We start from the raw sequence: 24,358 nt of genomic DNA, 5'->3' as shown, positions 1-24,358 counted from the left end.
TGACCAGCCCAATAAAACACTCTCACATGATTCTGACGTATGAAGTTACATAAGCTTTTTACCCCCCACACACAAACTGAACAAATAAAACTAGCCATCACTCTCATATAAACACACACACACACACACACACAAGCCTCGACGGATACACATGCAAGTCAAACTAAATTTAGTCTGAGTTTGAGTAAGGACGTCTCTCTGACTAAACAGCTTCATGAATATTTGAACAGAGTAACCAGATTACTTTCTGTTTCTTAGCAGCCATAACTGGGAGAAAGTGGACTTTTTGTCCTTTCTTTTTTTAAATGTATCCTTCTGACATCCTTCCTTACATTTTGGGTTTTTCATTCTCTGGTGCCTTTTTTTTCGTTTACAGAAGGCTAATGTGTCTCTGAACTTTACTTGAACAGCCCCCTCCCCTTACTGAAAGTGGTTTGTTTATGTGGCATCTCTCTTCACAGCAATTTTCATTGCTTTACTCGATTAATTCAAATGAACGTTAAGTTCCCACCAGTGTTTGCCAAGTACAGAGATCTTCAAAAGTCATGGTAACATGGTGCGTGTGTCATTAAATGCACTCCATTATTAGAAAGCAATGGCATATTTTTTTAGGAGCCCAATATTCATTTTGGGTTGAATTTCAGTGTTTGATTTCTGTTGTCATTATTTCTCTAATCTCAGCTTGTGGGTTAGTGTGTCATTTACTGATCAGAACCACAAACACAGTAAGAATGTCAAAATCAGTAGGACTTATGAGAGACTGTGGGCAGGATTAGAAGTTGATGTTAAAATTTATGGTAAAATATGAAGGTAAAATGGTAAAAATGATGCTATGATGCAGGAATAGATAAATAATTAGATAAAAAAAATAATTAATTAATTTGATTGAGAGTGTATGGCAAAGTAAGTAAATAGGGACATTAACACAAATACTTAATTAAATAATTAGAATGCATATTCTACATTGTACTAAACATCTTACTGTCTTTTACTATCTTTTCTTTATTTATAAAGTATCTATTAATTATTGACATATTTATTTAATTAACAAGCCTTTTATATATTAAATTTGAAATCTACTTTTGGATAAAGAGAGTTTTAGCCCTCCATACTTGTGATCATGCTCATAAAATCCCACATTAATTTGTACACAATTATCAAAAAACACAAGGACTAACAATGAAAACTGACGTTATGTACGATGCTGTCTTTCCCATCTGTCTCACTAGTAGTACGATTAGTTTTTAAATTATAAGTAAAACTTGAAAAACTACTTGTTTATCTGCAGCACTAGCCGACAGTTGCAGATTTAAAACATATTATCATACACTAGAAATAGCACAAAGGTCCAATATATATTAGTAAAAAGCTATGTAATTGGTGATACAGACAGTGGATGGCCTTTAACATCACAATATTACAAATGAATAGACCATGTACATTTGAACCAGTCCTGTGACTGTGCACTGGTCTAATAGAGAAGAATAAACTAATACAGCAATTACCACAGAGCACTAAATGTCTCCTTTTATGCCTGCAGTCCAGGCTAAACTCCTTCTGGAGAAGATGGCATCAATTATTAAAATGAGATTAATGGATGCAGCACAATTTCTGTCCCAGAGGTGGCAAGAAAATCAGAGAAGATAGAAGGGCACCCACATGCACACAGATATGTGAGCACAAAACAGACTTAGTCATTTAAATAAGCTGTAATTACCTACCCTCTCTTTTTACCTTTACCCTCCTGGTCTTTTTTTTTATCCTATCCACTAACTTTCCATCTGACTAAATCCCCCCTCCATATTGCCCTTCTATGTCACTTAAATCTAATCTATACACTCCTATTCATATTTTATCAATCTGTTTTGTGCTGCATATTCTTTTTTTCCCCTCTGTGTACATTATTTTCTATTCTAACATTCATGTGGCATGTCATTTGACGTTGGAGATCTAATGAGCTTCTGTTACATCAGCTAGTTGGGCACAGATGCTCATAAACATGTCTTTGAGTTTGTGTTACATGCACAGACATGAATGTCTTGTCAAAGATAAGAGCCATCTGTCTTTCTTCATACCTGTTCATTAGCATTTATTTGTGTTAGATTCTTCACACATCAAATGAAATTCTGACTTGTTAACTTGGAAGTAAAATGTGCACAAACAGTGTGAAATGGCTGAACTGCTTTGAAGAAATACAAAAGAAGAAAACAGTATGAGTTTCTCTATGGTGCACTGTAGAACTTAGACAGTATGGTCCCTACAGGACATTAATGCCCAAACCGGCTGGGTTCAAACAAAAAGACAAAGCTACTGAAAAGTAGCTAGTAAACTGTTAAATCAGTACCACAGTGTGGGTATGACTAAGATAATAAACAGTTTAATTGCTTAAGTATTATCATAATTAACGTCTAGATACAATAAATAGTTAAAATAAATAAAGAAATCCTATCTAACAATTCTGGTGCACTGTCACAAAGGCAAATGTTTTGATTAAGAACCTCAAAATCAGATACCAATGATTCATCAGAGTAATTAATCTCTGTTATTTTGGTCTTGGTCTATTAATAATATATCTTGGGCCATGCAGATGTTCTGATATCTGATTTAGATTTCTATCAGAACATATAAAATAAAACTGACGGCAAAATGTTCACCTTAAATAATGTAATACTGTCATAATGGAATATAAAGTCATATCAAACATGAGTATAGTTCCACCATGAGTAGTCACATTACAAGTTCATTTTTCTCATATCCATGTAGATAACAATGAAAACATACTATAAGCATGCTTTTTTCCACAGTATTGTACAAAGTTTTAGGGAATAAAAGCAAAGTTTGCAGATTTGTAAACATTATCCAAAGTGTGGTTTCATTAACTTTAGGCAAACTGTAGCAACAAAAATAAACACAATTTAGCTTACAATTAGGTAGAACCACCCTGGTGCCTTTGAAACTGCTCCAAATTCTCTAAATACACCAGTAGTGTCTCTTAGACCTTCGGCAAGTAGTTTAATAAACGTATCTTGGTAAGTAAATATGTTTTCTGTGGATTAAGGCTGTCTCTGCATCTTCATATAATCTCCGATTGAGATCATGGCTCTGTGTGGGAAAAACTATCTTTCAGAGAGCTTCGCCTTTACTGAAAATAGTTCTTTACTGTACAACTCTCTTTATTGTTTGGTTCATTGTAAAGTAGGTGAATAAATATTGACACTCCTAAAATGGTATTACATGAGAGATAAAAATTCTGAACAGATAAAGTTCCTTATGTTTTGCACAGTATCAAGCAAACCATATATGGGTCAAACTGAACAACATATTGACCACATAAATGGGACTGGTTAGAAAGATTGGAGTCATGGACTGGGTTTTGTCTGTTTGGGAGTTCATGCTGTATATCTATACCAAGTTACTAGTTTGTTACATAAACTTCCAGAAAGACAGAATGAGTAGTATTTGTAGTGCATTTTGCTACTGAACATTACTGGTGTTATGAAGTAGGGGCCAAATAGAGTAAGTTTAGCATGAAAACCTGTGTACTCAGTTTTAGTTGCCATTTAATTTCTTAGACGGTTAGTATGTAATTTGCAAGCATACACTTAAAATATGGACTTGACATCTATTTGATGCAAATGGACTGGCAGCACATGGTCATTGTCACATACTGGTAACATAGAAAAGATGTGAGAACAGATGGCAAGTTTTAACAGGTTCCATTTTGTTGCCACACAAGTTGAAACCATACTTTATGACCGGAGTATCACTTACTATCAGAGGAAAAAAACTTTTTTTCTTTTTTTTTTGTCTTTTTTTTTTTTTTTTTTTTTTAATTTTAACATCATCTTATTTTAAATGGGGTGGAAGTTGAGAGTCTTGCAGTAATAGATTACATTAAATTGTAGCAAAAGTGGGTTAATATACTGTCATATTATTTCCATTTTTGGACAGCTGGAGATAGCCTAGAACTATGGATTCCTGGATATTCAGCTGAACGACAGACTGAACTTCACTGAAGTTGCACAAAGATATACTATATCTTCTTATGTCTGTGGTGGACAGTACACCTCCAGGTCATCAAATGGGGCAGCAACATCATATCCAGTAACTCAAAGTAAGTGAACAAACTGATGAGGAAAGCTGGCTCTGTGTTAGGCACTACTCTAGAACTCCTTGGGATGATTCTTTAAAAAAGAATGGCCCTTATTCACTAAAAGTTTTTATAAGTTTTTATGTGCCATTAATTATTGTTTCCACCATTGCTCACAAAATTACATATCTACAGTTGCAGTGAAACATCACAAATTCTACACTAAAGAGGTAACAAATCTTTCATGACCCTGCAGATTTATTTGCAGAAAGTGATGTGTACCAATTTGGAGGTTTTAGGTTTGCTGTTTTCATGGACTTTTGCAATGATTTGGAGTCAGCACTGCAGAGCCATACACAATGATTCTTTTGGCCTTGGGCTTTTTGGTGACATTTTTGGAACATTTCACTGGGACCAGGCGTATATCACATCCATCGATTAGCTGTGTTCTCCCAAGAGTTGTAGATATAATAAATCAGTTGGCCATACGGCACATAAAGTTTTCATATACATACATATTCCTGGTCCACCTATACCACAGCTAAGATAAAGAAGGCCCAGCAACAATTTCACTTCCTGTGGCTGCTGAAGAGGAACAGACTGGAACAAAAGCTGCTGGTGACCTTCTACAAATGACTATCAAAAGCATACTCATAAACTGCGTCACAGCTTGGAAGGTAAATGTAAGAAGTTTAGCTGTGAACAGGAAGGTTCTGCCGGGAGTAACCGGCGTAGCTAGTAAATTCATCTGCTGTCCACTGCCCCACCTGCAGGACATAGTAACTTCACGCTGCCTCAGATGGGTTAAAGTTATCCTATCTGGCCCCTCTCATCCAGCCCTCCACCTGTTCAATGTTGTCCCCTCTGGCAGGAGATATAGGTCGATCAAAGCCTACAGTCAAGATGCAAATCAGCTTTATTCCCTGGGCCATCATGACTCTAAACATAATATTACACAAATGGTAATAAGACTCTGTTAATTCATCTGCAAAAAAACAAGTCATTAAAAATATTTCCACAAAAGCAATAATTATATTCTGTTAAACTGTGTATGTGAAAAGACTATGCTCAGTTATGCGATCAAAGAATACCTTCACATACTGGCAAGAGCTACCTCATGGCATATTTTTTTTTTATTTTGAAAAGAATGTATTTGTAAAATGATAAGCCCTGACATTAAACTGGTGTTTCCTTATTTCCCTGCCAGGTGTTTAAAATGCTATTTTCATGCTTTAAACACATAAGAATATTTTTTACATTTGCGCCTTCTTCCTGTGTTGAGTGTCACAGAAAAATGTAGTATGCCAGGGGAGGGTGAAAGAGCTGAGACTGAATGCATACTGAGAAACAGAGTGCAAAGCTAAGCCTGCACTCATCGATAGTCTCCATGACACTATGCCCATCGACAAAACTACAAAACGATACACACACACATCTTTCAATATAAGGCTTGCACATATATTATCCCACTTACACAAACAAAAGGACAACTTAATGGGAAATATTTAATTTTTGGGTATACCCACAAAACTGAGGAAATAGAAAAATATGGGTGAAAAAAGTCTAACCAAAATGTAAATTATTATAATTTAGCTACCATGGTGTATTGCCTCTTTTTTAGTGTAAAGTAAAAAATGTTTTACTGTGCAAGGCAATGGCAGCTGGTGCAGTGGTGTTGCCAGCCAATTTTCCCAGGGCTTCAGCCCTGGATGTTTTGAGTCTAGCCCCGGGTAGCCAAAACAACTGTAACCTGTACTATACATTTACTGTTAGACTTAACTGCCACCTTCATCTTCCAGTTTCTATGCTCTGCTGCTTCTCATTGGCCACAGGCTCTCTCTCTCTCCCGCACGCCTGCACACACGTTCACTCGCTCGTTTACAATCAGATCTACAATACAGAGCTGGCTGGGCGTCTGATCAGCATTGATGTTATTGGGTGTTAGGTTACACCGGGGGTGCCCAAGTCCAGTCCTCAAGATCTACTATCCTGCAACTTTTAGATGCATCCCATCTCCAACACACCTGAATCTAGAAATACTGAGAATCTAATCCTGCTTTTTTTTTTCGTTCACCTGGTGGCTGGAAATTCATCAGATATTGTTCCTTGTGAGTTTAGAAGGAAAGCAGCTTCACATAGCTTTGAAAGCAGAATTAAGGACATTACATCTTGGATTCTGTCTTACAATATCCAGGGGCATAATATTAATTAAATACATATGGAATCTTTAATCATTTTGTGTTTCTACAAAAAAATCAAACAAACAAAAAAAAAAATCTTTTTGTGCCCAGCATTTCTCTCTCTCTCTCTCTCTCTCTCTCTCTCTCTCTCTCTCTCTCTCTCTCTCTCTCTTCTTAGTCCATCCTGCTGCAGGAAAAGACAGCAGTGCAGTACTCTAAATAAATTAGGATCAGTGTCGTTCATTGGAAGGAATGTCATTACTGCATCCAAGAGCCAAGTGGAGATGCATATAAATACATATAATCACCACACATACGACGTAAATATGGAGAGATGGATTTCATAAGGAAATCACGGTTGGCTGTGCATAAAACTGTCAGCACTAATTCAGCTTTGAGAGCACTCAAAGGAATGGCTGAGGATGAGTAGAGAAATCACCAACTGTTCAGTTAGACTATGTTGGCTATTCTTAATTATGCACCATATGTATAATGCTTAAGGTATGTGCTTACTGAGAGTAAAGGAAATCTTTAAATGGAACCACACAGGAATGTAGACATGCAAAACTTGTCTTTCAAAGTATGTTTGTGCATAACAGAGTTTTGTTAGTGTGAATGCCATTTTTTCCTAATGACAGGTATTTTATTTTAAATCCTGTTGTGGACCCTGAATAAAGGAGCAAGAGGTGCTTTGATAATCAAAACAGATAAAATGTGAGACTAAAAATACTTTGAATTCTGAATAGTTATATAATTCATGTACATGTAGGCAATAAGCAGTGTTTTGTTTAAATTGTATTAAAACTTTGTGGTGTTTGTTTGACTTGCAATTTATAAAAATAAATCCTTGTACTGATCCCAGATGTACATGTTATTTAGCCCTTAACCATGTACTTTTAACATTTAATCCTAACCGATAGTAGGAGGTGTAAATACAGCACTTGAAATACAGTAACTTTGTTTTAGTTAAACTTACTTACATATATGCTTATGTACTTGTTTCATGGTGATCACATATGTCTGCTTTTATTGTGAAGGGGGGTATGGTTGCTTTTTTTGTGAAGTGGACTGAAGCCTGGTGATTGTGGAGTGGTAAACATGGCAGCGGTAAATAAAGTTAACGTTCAACTTCAGAAATTAGTTCTTTATGTGTAACAGTGGGAAGCAAAGTAGAAAACCAAGTATTCACAGAGGTACAGCAGAAGTCAAATAATGTCTTTAAAGTGAAAAGGTTAGTGGAAACGGTTGTGCAGGATGGGATTTGAAGCAGCCATCAGTCAGACTTTCCCCCCAATAGTAATTAATAGCAACTATTAACATTTTCAATCTGAGTCCACATTGTCATGTGGCAACAAGAGCGACACCATCATCAGTACTCCGACCGCTCTATTGCAGTGAAGTAATGAAAAATTAAAATACAGTCCTCAATATTTCACGTTTGTGTCCTAGTTCAAATAAGAATGTATTTGCAATACTAATATTGCACATATCGATATTGTGATGGTATATTGTTGCTTCCCTTTTGTGAAACAGCAAAATAAATCAATGAGAAAAACTATGACCATAAAATATAGTAAAAAAAAAAATGGTGCTGTTAAAATACTAAATAATTTGAAATACTTGAACAGTATAGTATAACTTTGCTCACTAGTGAACTTTACAACTTTCTAGATAACTAAACAACACACGACCAGCTCCTAAAAGAAAGAAAAAAGTATCACAATAATCAGTAACACACATTTGTTTAGTTACTAAATGACAAACAGCAATAAATTTATAAGTATTTCCCCAATTATTGCTGATCCAGAAATTTAAGTCATAGTTATTCATTGTCTAGCTAATTAGAAATAAATTCTGACAGTCATTAATTAATGATTAGTGACATAATTAATTGAAAAGTATTAATTAATTGATCTCACTTTCTTTACTTCTTGTGGCCACTTCATTGACACCTCACTCACACAACTCATACAAGCAAACACACATTCATTAGTGATCACCTGGCAGCAGGTTTCTCTTTTTTTGTGTTTCCCCAATTAAAAAAAAGCATTACATTGTGCAATTAATTAACATCTCTTTATTTAAAGATTATTTCACAATTAGTGATAGTTTTATTTTGTTGTAGTATAGTAGTTATTAGGGAGGTGTTTGTGAGAAAGACATTAAACGTAAATTATACCCCTATCCATTCCTTTTTAGCAAAGCATAATGATTTTCTAAATGGAAAATGTTAGCATGAAGTCACAATACCAGACTTCCAGAAATATGGACTGGTTTGGGGCAGGCGGGTGTTATATATATATATGTATATATATATATATATATATATATATATATATATATATATATATATATGTGTGTATATATGTGTGTATATATATACAAGCTGTGTCTGCTTCAGTTGTGCAGGCAAACCAAGCTGAACTCATGCTGCTTTTCAACAACCCAACCCCCCCCCCCCCCTCTCACACACACACACACACACACACACACATACACACAAGCATCCTTCTTGCAGCTCGCCCACAGTTTGTGTTTGCACCACATAATTCCCAGGGGTGCAATGCTTTATCACGCCCCCTCCCTGTCGCTACGCAAGCTGCATGCAGTACATGTAAGACTGGGAAGTAATTGGTGGTGGCAATGGTATCTTTCTGCTCTGCATGCTCTGAGCGTTGGGATTTAGCACACAGATGATGTGGCAGGTCTCTGTTTAAGTGATGCTACTTAAAGAATGATGGCTGAAGAAAACATGAGCACAGAGAGGATGAGGAAAGACATATGGGCTAAAACTGTGAGATCAGAGTAGGAAAAAGGACCAGATCAAACAGTACGAGAAGGCTTCTTTTGCCTTAGGACTGGAACATTATGCTAGTGATTGCGGAAAACTGGAAAGTCAAGAGAAACCATATAACAAAAGTGAAAAAAAAAAAAAAAGAAAAAAGAAAAATGTAATTTTCCCTTGAAAGCAGAAGATAAAGAGAAAGATGATGGGTGCAAATGAAATCAGTGCCAATTGAAATGGAGTGAAAAAGGTGTAAGATTGTACTGTGAGTTGACTTAAAAATAGTAGAAATTCTTTTCGGGGGGGTTAAGCACATTTATTTAAATAAATCAGCTTCAAAGTTAAAATATTGATTTTAAATGATCAAATAAGTTCTTGAAATTGAGGCATTAAATGGACCCTGTGGGAAAAGGGTTTTCAAAGGAGAAATCCACATTTTTCAGCTCTTTTTCAATAAACTACTTGTTATACAGTTTTGACAAAGACGAACGGCCCTTGAAATTGTCTGCGGTCAGGCTCTATTTTAGCACTTTGAGTTTCTTAACCTCTTAAAAAGAGACCGGTAGTTGATGGTAATTACCTATTAGCATAATCCCATTTAAACTGACATAAATAGCTACAGCAGTCTTTTATTAAGCTAAATGCTAAGCTTCTCGCCTGGTGACGCTACGTGTGGTGGACAGTGGTGAGATAAACACATGGTGGCGCCAAGAAGTCGCAGGAGCATTCGACAGGGTAGCAGCGGTGACTATCAGAAACTATTTTAGTCTATATTCTCTAGTGTATTTTATATATTTTTACCTTAGGTTTTCGGTAGTTTTTATCACAGTCAGTAGTTTTAGCAAAGTTTCTCTTTTTTACTACAGTTCTTCAGCAGGCTTGGCATAGTTTCCTGTTTGTTTACACGACAACATTAGTAGTTTTTAGACTATTTTACATTAGTGATTGAATACAGGGGCGGAAAATCCCATTTCACTTTTTTGGGGGGACAATATAAACAATAAAATTTCTGCAAGTAATTTCTTTGGTGTGCTACATAAATTGTTGTGTCATATTCAACAATGAATGATTAACTGTGCATAAACTGTCATGAGGTAGATGGTAAGATGCATGTGCAATATTGATTATTGAATAATAAGACACATAAAACAGAAAACAATATTACAATTACTGTGGTGACACACTGATAATATAAAAGTCAGTGTGCAGGGTACAGGCCGTTGCTGTTGTTACAGATTCCTATCAGCTGTCAAGGAGTCTAACGGCCGAGGGAAAGAAAGAGTTTCTGAGTCTGGTTGTCCTGCATTTTAGACTCCTGCATCTCCTGCCTGAGGGAAGGAGAGTGAACAGTTCATGTTCACCGGGTGGGGTTTTTGATGATGGAGGCAGCTCTCCTGTGAGCTCTGTGTTGGTAGATGCTCTGCAGAAAGGGCAGCGGAGTCCTTGTGATCTTGGATGCAGTCTTCACCACTCTCTGCAGGTGTAAGCGGTCCGTGACAGTAGAGCTGCCATACCACACAGTGATGCAGCTGGTCAGGATAGACTCAACCACGCAGAGGTAGCCCTCAGTTAAGCAGTGGCTGATGAAGGTTCCTCTCCTTCCTCATATCTTTCCTTAGATGTGACATCCAAACTGTCCCTGTATTTGTTTTCACTTTCCCTTGGAAAACAAGGTCATGTTGATAGATGAATAACTCGGCTGTGGCAACAACTTTTCTCTGTGTGACCCACAAAATGACAGACATGTGCAGCGACCCGTATGTAAATGAAGAAAGTGAAAGCTTTCTATAGATTTTGGTGCACTCTGGATGACTGATTCAGTGACTCAAAAGACTTTAAAAAACTCAAACTTGGTCTTTGTGGGTAGGTGTCCTGCACATTTTAGAAATGTTCCTGCTGCAACACATCTGACTCAGATCAATGAGTAATTAGCAGACTTGTACTGAGTCTAAATCAGGTGTGTTGCATCAGGGAAACTTTTATAACCTCCAGGACACTGGCCCTCGAGGACCAGGATTGAGGATCCCTGATCTATTAGAAGCTTAAACCTTGCATGATGTATCATCCCATCCCTTGCAGTACAAATATTCATTGATAGCAGTTCAAAGCTGTCTGGTTTGACCTGTTGTGACCTGAAATAATAGACAACCCTTTGATGCTTTTAACAGGCACATGAGCAAAATTTTTCATCTTCAATAAAACAATATACAGTGGTTCTACTGCCAGCTCATACAGTACATCGTCTATAAAGTAATGTATAAAGTAAAAAAAAAAAAAAAGGTTATACTGTATTTAGAATACTGACAGAATTCATCCATCCAGATTTTAACAGAAGTCACAGAATTATGATTGTATGTGTATGTTTAGCATCACTTCTGGAGCTTGATGAATATTAATTCCACCTGCTAATTATAAGCTGCCAACGAAATGATAATCCAAGATAGTGTGTATGCATCATTTGGCAAACACCTTGACACAAATGGTTATCGATATAAGAGCTGTCATTTCCCATGAGGCGTCAGGAAGAAAAGAAAAGGTTTTACATGAATGACTTACCATAATTTTCTCTTTCTCTCTGTAAGAGCTCCTCACTTCCAAGCATCTGACCTGACAAAACTCCTACCTTAAAATCCTTCCATAGTGCTGTGTTTGTTTCCAGGACATTTTCTTTCTGTTGCCATAGTAATATAAAACAGTCAAAAATAATGACTGAAATGCCACCCATCAAAGGCATTATACATAATGCTGGGAAACCAATGTGCTGAGCACAGACTAAAACATCCTTTCATACTTTCAAACAGCTCATAGATCTCAGTGAACAGGTCATGCTCAGATTGTATGTTTCTTTTTATGGGTGTATATACCAAAGAAGGTGTGTTTTCTATTCTATTCTATTCTACAGTCATTTAGCAGATGCTTTTATCCAAAACAACTTACATTTGAGAGTAAGAACAACACAAGCAAGAATTCAAACAAAATGGGACATCATAATTAAGTGGTAGTCAGACTGCTGTGAGTCCAGTTGGACCAGGTGCTGTCATGTAGTACTAGAGGCAGTGCATTTATATATATATATATATATATATAGTTTTAAATAGTTTTTTGTAAATTATTTTGTTTAAATACAAGATCCCGATTTCATCAAACTATATCAACTTGGGCATAAGTGCACAATTTCATAACACAATATCATCTTGAGCATAAGTGCACACAGCTTATTCAGTACTTAGTTGAGCCAAAGAGCTGGACAAATCTTTCTAACTCATTCTGTTGATTAGCTAAGTTAAGCTAAGTGCAGAAATGCTCCTTAAACAACTGAGTCTTTAGCTTGCTTTTAAAAATGCATAAGGACTCTGTGGATCAGACAGAGTTTGGTAGATCTTTCCACCACCGGGGGACAACAGTGGAGAACAGTCTAGCTACTGATTTTGCGCCACGTTGTGTTGGGAGCACTAGGCGTTTTTCGCTGGCAGAGCGTAACTGTTGAGAGGGAATGTAGCTCTGGATTAAGGAGTGGAGGTAGACCGGAGCCATTTGGGTTATTTCTTTGTAAGCCAGAAGCAGAGCTTTGAATTTGATGCATGCTGCAAGTGGAAGCCAGTGAAGAGCGATTAGCAGTGAAGTGATGAGCTCTTTTGGGCTGGTTGAAGATCAGACATGCTGCTGTGTTCTGGATCATCTGCAGAGGTTTAACTGAGCATGCAGGCAGGCCAGCCAGTAAGGAGTTGCAGTAGTCAATGCGTGAAATGACCAGAGCCTGGACCAGGAGCTGTTCTGTGTGTTCAGTCAGGTTGCAGAGAGCAATTCGGCAAGATCGAGCAACCGAGGCAACATGGTCCTTAAAGATTCCTGGTAGCAGACGTAGGTATAGAGTGTATATATATATGTATATATATATATATATATATATATATATATATACATATATGTATAAAGCGTGATAGAGTCAAGCTGAATGCTTATCTGTGGAGGTAAGGAAGGATTGGCTGGAAAGACAATAAGCTCAGTCTTGGACAGAATTAGCTGAAGGTGGCGATCCTTGATCCATGGGGCGATATCAGCAAGGCATGCAGATATTCGCATTGAGACAGTTGTGTCATCAGGTGGGAAAGAAAAGAAAAGCTGAGTGTCATCTGCATAGCAGAGGTAGGAGAATCCATGAGACTTAAGGGCTGAGCACCAAGCGCTGAGGAACCCCTGTTGTCAGCCTATGTGATCTCGACATTCCCCCTTGCCAAGATTCTTTGAAGGATCTTCCTGTGAGGTAGGAAATAAACCATGAGAAGACAGATCCTGAGATGCCAAGTTCCGAGAGTGTAGAGAACAGTATATGATGGTTGACCGTGTCAAAGGCAGCAGACAGGTCCAGCAGTATAAGGATTGAGGATTGACCAGGGGATATGGCAAGCCGTAGGGAATCAGTAACTGACAGGAGAGCTGTTTCAGTAGAGTGGCCTTGCTTGCTGACTTAACTATCAAATGTTGGGACCAAATATCCAAGATGTTTATGTTTACTTCTTAAAGGAAAGTTATTTGGTTCTAATTAAATAGGAAAGAAAGCAAGCTGGTTTGCCAGAAAGTACCAAGGTTTTCAGACCAGAGAACAAATCTGGTGCCAGAACCAGAACCAGTCTGTGTGAAAGCATAAACAGTGTTTAGATTGGTTCTTTCTGTTTGTGGGTGCCTTGTCAATCAAAGAAGATGTTTAAAGATAAAATTTAGAAACATGCATTTTCATGCACAATGTAAGTTTGTGTATTTGTGTATTTGCCGATAGGCCATTTCTGTACAACAGGGATTGTTATGTCTCAAACGTTTGACTATAATGCATAAAGCATCACATTCAGTTGCAGCTTATTTCATTTTCCCTTATGGGACCATATAACTTACTAATTCCTTTGGAATTGTTTTGCTCATGCAGGCTGGCATTGCCTTTGATTATGTAAGAAGTTGGCAAGAAATCACTGTTTATAATTTTCGTCTTATCGCTGAGTTTGTTTATAATAATTTTGTGTGAACACACGATAGATGTTTTACTTGGACCATTTCTCCTGGTCTGGTTAAATGAACTAAAACAAGATTTCTGCATAAACTAAGTTTTAATTAAAGTTACAGCACTACAATCACCTGCTGGAACCCTTAAACAAGAGGTGTGCAAAGTAGGGTCCGAGGGCTGCTGTCTTGCAGATTTTGAAAGTTGCAGCATACCTGAATCATACTGAAGGGTCAACATGCTTCAGCAGGACTTGACAACAAGCTGTTGTTATTTATTTTAAATAGGTGTGTTGGATAAAACTGGATTGATACTTGAATGGCATCACTGCCGTAGCTCCGCAGAGGCTTGATGCGCACCTCTTCCACACCTGACTTACACCCCTGCTTGCAGTGCAGTTATATGGAAATACTCTGTTGTAATTTGTCGATTAGTGAATATGTGCTTCTTATGTGATTTCTGGAGCTTCTTGCTAAACTTGAATGGTTACTGCAGAAGACAAACTGCAACACAATATCGTAACCATATGCTTTTCTCATAAAGTTAAAAAAATGCAATGATTCCATCCCACTAGCCAAGTTTTTAGTTGGTATTCATTCAAGTCATCAGCAACTGTGAGGATTCATGTAAAATTTAAACAGCATAATTTTAGCTGATTTGTTGAATTATGATTCTGTGATTAGCTCAGCTGACATGCCACACAGTGTTAATCCCAGTAGTGTCACAGGTGAAAGCCAGTGACGGTCAACATATCAATATTTAATGTCACGTTATATAATTTAGCATAGCATGATCAGTCATAAAGAGCAGCACAATGGCAGATAGTTGAGCAGAAAAGGGAATTCACTGCCTGGTCTCCCAATAGATCCACAATAAATCCTAATTAAATACTTGAACACTCAGATGATTTAAACATACTTTTACATGGAAATCACACAACATGTGACATTAAACCCAAATTTCCCTGAGGACTCTCCAAAGGGATTAATAAAGTATTTATATTCTATAAAAATTAATATGTAGCACTAGATTAACACATTTCTATGTATAAATTAAATTGTTTCAAATCCTATGTAATCCAACAAATGTGTTCATTAAATCTTTCATTTACCCTTTGTGCATTCATTGACACACACCTACACACACACACACACATACACACACACACACACACTCACACCCACACTGCTTTCAATCACTCAGTTTTCAAAGTAATTGATCTATAAAAGCCTTGACTGTGCACAAGAATGTCAGTGTTCTGACACACAGAAGGGGACAAATTAAGGGAAAAGCGAGTCCTCACCCTGCCATGACGATAAAGAAATCCAGCCGATTCCATGTGTCCCCTAGGTAACAGCGCCGACCAAATATTCCCAAAGCGACCATCTTTATAACCATCTCCAGAGCGAAAAAGATGTAGATGAATGCATCAAAGGCCTAGCAAGAAGACATAAAGAGAGATTAAGTTCAAAAGGAGAAAGGGGGAAAATTTCATCCATGTATAAATCGTGCAGGTCAAAACACAAATTAGCTTTATGCTGTAAAAGGTCGCAAAATAAATATTTGTTGTGGTTTTAATCAACATTTTTGTTTTAAGAATGAGTAACTGATAAAAGAAAGTATCAATAAAAGAAAAAAGAAAGAGTTTCTATGGGGCGACATCTTGCTTACCTCATCTTGAGCCAATGTTTTTAGCTGATGCTGTTAGGATTAGAATTCATGGCCCTTCAACTTAACTCAAGTATACTGACTTCCTCACACTTCCAGGCTTACAGATTTTAAAGTTGTTGAATGTTGAATGTTTTCAGCCCTTCAAATGAACATTTCATAATTTCTGAAGGGGCTCACAATGTTAATCTTGCAAACAATTTTGCAAGCTCTACTTGAGGTCCAGGCTTTAAAGAAATATACACTACCGTTCAAAAGTTTGGGGTCGCTTTACCATGGGATTCAATAGGGAAGTGACCCCAAACTTTTGAAAAGTAGTGTAATTAATAATAAGTAAAATAAACTTTGTGTGTGTGTGCTTCAGACCATATTTGAGTGTCTGAATCGACTACAACTACTAAGAAAAAGAGTCAATTAAAAAGCCAATCGCCTAGGTCTGAAAATAGGCACAGAAATGTCAAAGTTCTCCATTTTAATCTCCACCTTTTACTGTAAATTTACTCCCAACTTTAAATCACTGTTTTTATTTGAAATTAAAAACTTCTTCTTGCTTTTCTTCTTTATAATCTCCGGTAAATTCTCATCAGCAGTTACATTGGTAAGTTAGGAAAGAATTGAGATCTTTAATAAGAAATAAACTCAAAATTCAATATTTTCACTAATGCTATATGTATCAATTAGGAAGTATAATTTTTGGTGACATTTTGTTCGTTCATTTGTTCAAATTAAATCAAATCAAATCAAATCAAATCAAATCAAATCAAATCATGTCTAGACTTCCTCACCTCTCCAGAACTTTCATACTGTTCAGCTCTACAACAGCTGTGCCATTTTTTTCTTCTTTTATTTTTCACTTGCCAATTTTGTGCTTCCAACCCCCCTGCCCATCTTTAACTCTATTAAATCTGTCTCACTTTACTCATTTGTTGCCCCCTCCCCATCCTACATGAATCCACTGATCAATTGAGCAGTGTGCCCTAAACGGCAGTTACTGAACTAATTTGCTTTAACAGTAATCAGAGATAAGCCTCACACAGACACACCCATCTCATTAACAGATTTAATCAAACATCTAATTAAAAAAAATAAATAAATAACAGAGAAAAAAAACTAAATCAATCAAAGATCTTAGCTTCTTAATGGCATGTTATTGCTGTTGTGAGCAAAAAGCCTTGATTATCTGATGTTTGTTGCATAGAGGGGGATTAGAGACAAGCTGACATGCTTATTGATGCCTGTAATTACTTTTTTTAAAGGAAAAACTGTTGGCAAAATGATTGCAATCTAACCCACTTTAATGTAATCTATCGATCAAATTGACTACCTTGCTTACCTATTTACTTACCTATATATATGACTGGCAAAGGTAAGTCACCTAGACCTTTGTCACACCAAACAAACAGCTGTTGTTCAAGACCCCAAAGAGTTTAACACAATAAAGACCAAAGAGCATCCCAAACAAGTCAGGTCTGTTTTAACACTTTTCATGCACTTTTTCTGCATTAAAAAAAAAAAAAAACGTCATGTAGTTTTGAGCAAACATTTTAGTTACGGTCATCTGTGTCTGCTTAGTGCAGGTGGCAGCTCCCCTGTTGTGAATCATGACAGCTGTCAGTGATCAGCTGATCGGCTTTTCTGTCACTAGTACCGTCTCTCTTGTTACGTTTGTTTATCATTGTAATAATAAAGAATAAGTAATAAAGAAAACTGAGGATGCAACACATTGTGATTCATCATGATGGATCGTGGAATTAAAACAAATCAAATGGAATCATTGACAAGACAATCATAATCGAATTAACTGTGAGACCAGTGAAGATACATAGCCCTACTGCTTAAGGAATACTCATATTTATAAAAAGGAAAACATGTTGAATTTTCTTTAATAAAGGACTGACTTCACTTTGAATAAGAACCTGTGTATGACTTCGAGATTCCTGAACACATCACTTAATTAATGGGTCATTATCAGAACTTGACAGCAAGCTGTTGGATCAGTTTAATTTGAATCATGTGTTGGTGCAAGAAAATGTCTAAAACCTTCAAAACAGTGGCGCTAGAGGACCCAATGTTTGAGATAACTGGTGTATCCACTATTCAGTGTTTCCCTTACCATCATATCAGGCACAGTGTTGTTTAGTTAGAAGCCCTAATGGCAAAATATACCCAGATTCAGATCATCCCCCCCAAATCTAGTTGTTTTCTTATTTTATTTCTGAGATTTCCTGAAAAATTTAATCCAAATCTGTTTGTAACTTTTTGAGTTATGTTACTTACAGACAGACAAACAGACAAACCAACAATGCCAAATACATGACCTCTGCCTTTGCTGAAGTAAATATGACTATCCTAAATATGAAAACAATTAAGCAAACATGGTTCTCTATATATCATCATTTTCAATCATGGTTCACAGAGGTCCCATCGTAACAGGGTTATATTCTGCTGCATCATGTGTAATTATGTGAATGTGTGTTATTAAATCAAATCCGTTACAGCTCACTGAATGGATTACGTCAACACAGAAGTAAATCAATGCATTAACTGTAAAAGCTGAATGTGTTAATAATCTTACTGTGAAGCTGTTGAATTAAAAACATGAAGAGGCATGGTTTTTAATATTAATTGGTATTTACAGATTGCATGGGCTAAAACTGACTAAAGGTTGAGTTCTCCTCAAGACAGTAAAAAAAAAGAGATTTTTCCCCCAAAATTTCATGGCCCTTCTGATTACTTTTAAGAGTGTTTAATAATCCCCTAGGCCCTAAAAATACAAAAGCATCCAATGTAAAATTCTGATCACTCAGTAGGACATTGGAGAGATATCTTGCATGGAACACTGCATTAATTAGATACCTTCTTCTTCCACTAGTGATTTTCATGTAATCTCGAGTGTGTCCATGCTTGTACTTTTCTGCAGTCTGGACCAACTCCATTTTTTTTTTTTTTTTAAATGCTCACAATTTTTTCCTACTCAGTTTCCACATTTGGTGACCAGAGCAGATGGCCACCTTCTTATGTCAGGTAACAGAAAAAACCTTTGACAAACTTGCTTGTATATAAATCTTTGCTCAACGGAGGGTTTATGGGTTTTCCCTCTACATAGTGATGTCTTTTATTAATTCATTCTCTGTACCGCTCAGTCCATTGAGGGTTGCGGGTAAGCTGGAGCCTATCAAGCATTAACATGTGAGAGGCAGGGTACACTCTGGACAGGTCACCAGTCCATCGCAGGGCCAACACATAGGGGACAAACAACCATTCACACTCACACACACTCCTAGGGAGAATTTAGAGTAATCAGGTAACCTAATATGCATGTCTTCTATTTCCTCTAAAATACCCTGAGATTCCTGTATTGCAATTTGGTGCATTTTTTACCGTATGAAACTGAAATGAACTAAACTGAATTTAAAATTGATTACAGTTATCAGACCAGACCTGATCATCCATCTGTCTAAAAATAAATACTACAGTAGTTTATTCCTATCTAAGCCTCCAGATCTCTTAAGTCCACATCTGTAAGAGCTCATAGATTTTGCTGGAGAGCCAGCACTAAACAGCATAGTATTGAACAATGTATTTTCTGAGAAGTGAGTATTGATTGTGTGAATGTAGCTCACTAAATCCATTCTGATATTGAACAAGGTCTATAGAACATGAAGGAAAAATTCTATTAAGTCCAACTCAACAGCCACCTCCCTTGGAGAGTTGAGTCAATCTTCTGTGTGTGTTTCCTACTATGCTATGTGGTGTGTGTGTGTGTGGTGTGTGAGAATGTGGTGATCAGGATGTCAGGCTGATACAACAAGCACTTTTCACCAACAGACAGACAACATACATGCACACACTTGCTCACAGATCTTACAACCACTCAAGACACCTCTGACATAAGTGAAAAAGGATTTTGTGTTTTACCAGATGATGAGTAATGATGCTGAGATGCTGTGTGTGAGAACGTCATGGCTACTGCAACAAAAGCACCACATGCTAGTGGTGAGTCGTTAACAGAAGTCACATGGTCCCAGTATGGAAGTGAAAAAAGAGAGGAGATGAGGCTAGACTAAAAGAAAAAAATAGAAATGATGATAAAGGGCTACGTGTATGTGCATGTGAATTAGTATGTTCTGTATGTGCATACATGCGCTGCTATAGTACAGCTTCTTCAGTATCATAGGAGTATGTTTATTTGCATATTGCAAGCTTGCTCCCACGCATGTTGTTGTACATAGATGTCCTAAAGTGATTACAGCAGTTTAGCATATCTACTGTGTATGTGATTTAGTTAAGATTCAACACTATATGAATAAAAAAGAGAGAGTGCAGTTCATTCTGTGTGCAGATATGTGTGTGCTTGTCTAGATTGCTACATATCTACAGTGTAGGTAAAGTCAGAAAATGCTTTCTCATTAAGGCTAATGCTGGGTGCTAACTTGTGATCAGGCTAACAGTTAGTGGAAAAAAGTAAAGATGTGTTTCAAGTATGTAATATAATACTCGGGTTGCTTTCACACCAGGATTGTCCAGGGAACTCTGTTAGATGGGATGGGTAATTCCAAAAAATGTTGCACTTTCCTTTATCCAGTTTTATGAGTTCAGGTCCCTGGTTCAAAATAAAAAGTTTGTTGAAAGAGAAAAATAACAATGAAGTAAAATTTTACTGAGTTTACTTAAATTCTACTGGTGTCTTTTTATACATGATAATGTTAAATAGAGATGGGATTTACGGCTCTTTGAAGGGAGCCGGATCTTGAGGAGCCGTTCCTTTCAAAGAGCCATTCAAAAGACTGGCTCGTTCTCACAATATCTTACAAAATTTCACAATATATAAGAATGACAAACAATCAAAATATGTACCTATATGAAATCTACTATACAACATTAAGTAATTATAGAAAAAATATAGATAAAAAAGGACAAACCTAAGCAGTCAGTGCAAATTCTAGTAAATGTTTTGGATAGAACTCACAGTATTTGTTTACCAAACAATACTCTCTGCCCATAGATGCTTCCCATGAACGGAGCGTGTTGGACATCAGACCTCTATGATGTCACATGTTATTTATTTTATTTTCATTTTACTCAACTGTACTACTTCCTATTTACTTATTTATTCATTTATTTATTCATTCAGTCAGTCATTTTTGGCTGGAAAAGGGGGGGATTGGGCTTGGTTTGTGTGTGTGTGTATACGTGTGTGCGCATGACTGTGTGAAAGATTTCATTGAGTGTTTTTATTCTTGTTTTTAATCATGTAAAGAACTTTGTGTTGCCTATGGCATGAAAAGCGCTGTATAAGTAAAGTTTGATTTGATTTGATTTGATGAAGGCAGTGTCAAAAATTTGTATATAAAAAGAATGGCTCACAAATGAATGGCTCACAGCTGTGAATCAATTCCCATCGTTCATTTAAAAGAGTCGTTCAAAAGAATCGATTCGTTCATGAATGTCACATCTCTAATGTTAAATTAATTATTTATCCAGTTTTTTAGAGGAGAATTTAAAACTTGGACATATATATTGTGTATCAGGTTATTTATAGCCCACATTTCCCAGCCCTACTACATACTGGCCATTTTAAACACACTCAGTGGCTGATTCAGCAAAGAGAGAAAAGACAAGAATCAACATAGAACCAACTTATACAGTCTGAAAAGAGCTCATAGTACATGCAGGATGCAAGATGGATTTAGCTGTCGTTAGAGGGCGTGCCACTGAGAAAATCTGCAAAAGTTCTGTAGCACATCTGTAAATCTTCAATTAAGAGCAAAAAAAGTTACCATTACCAGTGGATTAAAAGTTATCTTGGCGCTCCAGTGAGTAAGAGTCACTAAAGTCACAAATGGCTTTATCTTCTGGGGAATATTGCATTAAAGTGGTGGACTAACAACTCAACCATACTAACCTTTACATAGCAAGAGTACAAACTGCAAAACTATAAAACGTAAAATGATTGCAAATAAATAAATAAATCATAGAACAGAGAAACTCTTGAATGCATATGTACATTTATGAGAGAGCATTAATAAAAAAAAAAATCACTGTTACAAATACATCAGCTTTCTGTACCTGTAGTATTTGGCACCGGTCCGAAGAGCAGTCAATGTTCTCACAAGGCTGGTACATTCCCAGGGTGACGCAGTTCAGCAGGATCACCATCATACTGACACGTTCGAACCATGTAGATATATGTGGTTAAAGATAATGTTGATTTACAGAGTGAGACAAGGAACATCAGCTTTCAAATATATTTTCAGCAGATAACATTTCATCTTTGTTTACATACCTGCACTGATAATGAAAGGAAGTAGGAAGGATGAATAAAAAACAAAGCCATTTATGAACTGCTCCACTGATTTAGTTGCCCCTACACTTCAGGACAACAGATAAATACAGGAGCCAGCTCTCCAAATCATAACTAGTTTAAAAAAAAAACATGTTTCGCGTTTCCAGCTTTCAGCTTCTTTTGCTTTAGCACATAACAAATATATCATGTTGGATCCTTGAAGTGCTTATCATTTCTGTTACTGAAACTAAACTAAAACAAAGAAAGGAGAGTCATGAAAGTTAAAAAGCCTGTTGTGATTTTTCTGATACCACTAATGATTTAACATATATTGTTTGAATTAGCAATGAAAGCTGTGTTAAAATGTATTATGATTCTGATGAATACACAATGAAGCAAATAATTCCCCATTAAACTTTATCACTCCCCTGACACATACACATACACCCCAAATTATAAAGATAAATGAGCTGTAACCGATGCAACAGGTAAATTTCACAGAATTGAATTGCACCATCTTGTGTCAGTGTGTCTTTGAGTAAGACAATGAATTCCTGCTGGTTCGGTGGTTCCTATTAAGTGGATCTCATTTCACTCTGACTAAATGCGAGTACCAGGGCATGAACAATACTTGTTTAGAGGAGAAGTTAACAGAGCGGGAAGAACACGCAAGGCATACCAAGGTGTATGCCAGAAGAAAAAATAGGGAGTTACGGAGTAATTCAGTATGCATTGTTCAAGGCAGGAGAGCACTGCTTGACTAACAAGCATAAAGGAGGATATGCTGTAATGGCCTAGGAGGTTCAATCCCTCCCTGAGGCTGTGCAGCCCAAGATGCTTAAATGCTCCCCCAGCTGCCCACAACACATAGCTTAAAAGTGGGAAGCAGCCTCAGCAAGAAATGAGGCAGAAAAACAGGGGAAGCTGTTTTTCTCTCAGCATACCTCACTGCAGGTTCGAACAGACAGAGTTCCCAGTAAAGGCTGCGTTCTCAACACGTTTCTTTTGGCCCTGGCTGAACCTTCCAACAAAGAAATGGATTACTGTAGATATCACAGCATGGATAAAGATAGGTTATGAGTGGGCAAAATGCATGCATACGCATAAACACATGCGCAGAGGGTTGCACATAAACACCCACTTGTCAATACTCATAAGAGCAGAAAAGCAGACACGTGAAAAACAACCAACAGGTTCAAATGCATAAACGTTAGCATTCATCCACCCACACTGAAGCACACATTCAGATGGTTTCTTTCACTTTACCAGTTTCTTTATACACACACACACACACACACACACACACACGGAGTCATTGAGCCTCATATTAAATCCATGCGTGTCAGCTGAGGGGCATTATCCGAAGTAAAATATTCACCACTACAGGGAGGCATGTTTAATATTAATGTCTCATAGGCTAAAGTAGACATGTGAGAGGTTAAGAGGAAAAATTTGTCATATAATACTGCTTTATCCAACCTGACCTCACACACTACAGTGCCCTCACACACTGCAGTACCAGACTGATATCACTGTAGGACACCTTTTTAATTGGATTACACCTTTTTGATAATGCCTTTGAAACCACTGGTTTGTGTTATTTATTGCACAGCCAGGTGCACATGGAAGCAACAACAGTGAGATTCAATACATAAACAAAAGCTCACCTATCGAGTTTGCACATGAATTCATTTTCAGCTTTATTATTAATATAAAAATTAGAAATATATATTCAAATGTAAAAGCTTCAAGTTTCATATAGAAACTTAGTACAAGGCAGTTGTACACAATATGCTAGACTTTGCAAATGTTGTATTCTGCCTTCACTTTTTATGTCTGGTGACACTGGAAAAAATATATATTTCATTGCAAGGCCGCAGATTACTTAAGTGTGGAAAAGAAGTGTTATCGCACGGCCAGGTGTTACTAAACTGTTGCAACAGGTTACCAGTGTGGGAACAAGATAATTAAGTTGTGACCACACATTTAATCCCTGATATCTGCATGTCATTTTAGTTTAAAACCATGTGCCTTTAACACCTGAATTATCTCTTAATATTGATGACACTGTGCTCAACTGCAAGAAATGTCAGGATATCATTATTATTCATTCCTAGATCAAAACATAATTGCTCCCCTTTTACCTTGTGGCTTTATCGATACATTACAATCTTTTTTTTTTTTTTTTCTTTTTTTTGTTTTTTTTTTTCTTTTCATGTTGCTGCACACAAAAATAACCCAACAGAATAATACACTTTCACAACATTTTTGGATGGTACATTTTGACAGTTGTTTCACATTAAATAATCAAACATTTAGTATTTGCTGTTGAAGAACCAAAAAGAGGTCCCTTCCT

At 36.8% G+C, this 24,358-nt stretch overlaps 1 protein-coding gene across 1 annotated transcript in view; it reads right to left on the bottom strand.

Annotated features, from left to right (window-relative positions):
- LOC121638315 (voltage-dependent T-type calcium channel subunit alpha-1I-like) overlaps positions 1 to 24,358 on the bottom strand; it is a 275,523-nt gene that overhangs the window by 152,037 nt on the left and 99,128 nt on the right. The window contains exons 3-4 of the mRNA XM_041983021.1: positions 21,786 to 21,897; positions 15,352 to 15,485 (exon numbers count right to left, since the gene is read on the bottom strand). Coding sequence (XP_041838955.1) covers positions 15,352 to 15,485; positions 21,786 to 21,897 — 246 coding nt within the window. The remainder of the gene's footprint in view (positions 1 to 15,351; positions 15,486 to 21,785; positions 21,898 to 24,358) is intronic.

This window comes from Melanotaenia boesemani, chromosome 4, assembly GCF_017639745.1.
Source record: "Melanotaenia boesemani isolate fMelBoe1 chromosome 4, fMelBoe1.pri, whole genome shotgun sequence".
In the NCBI taxonomy this organism is placed as follows: domain Eukaryota; kingdom Metazoa; phylum Chordata; class Actinopteri; order Atheriniformes; family Melanotaeniidae; genus Melanotaenia; species Melanotaenia boesemani.
This window is presented reverse-complemented; position numbering and strand designations above follow the sequence as displayed.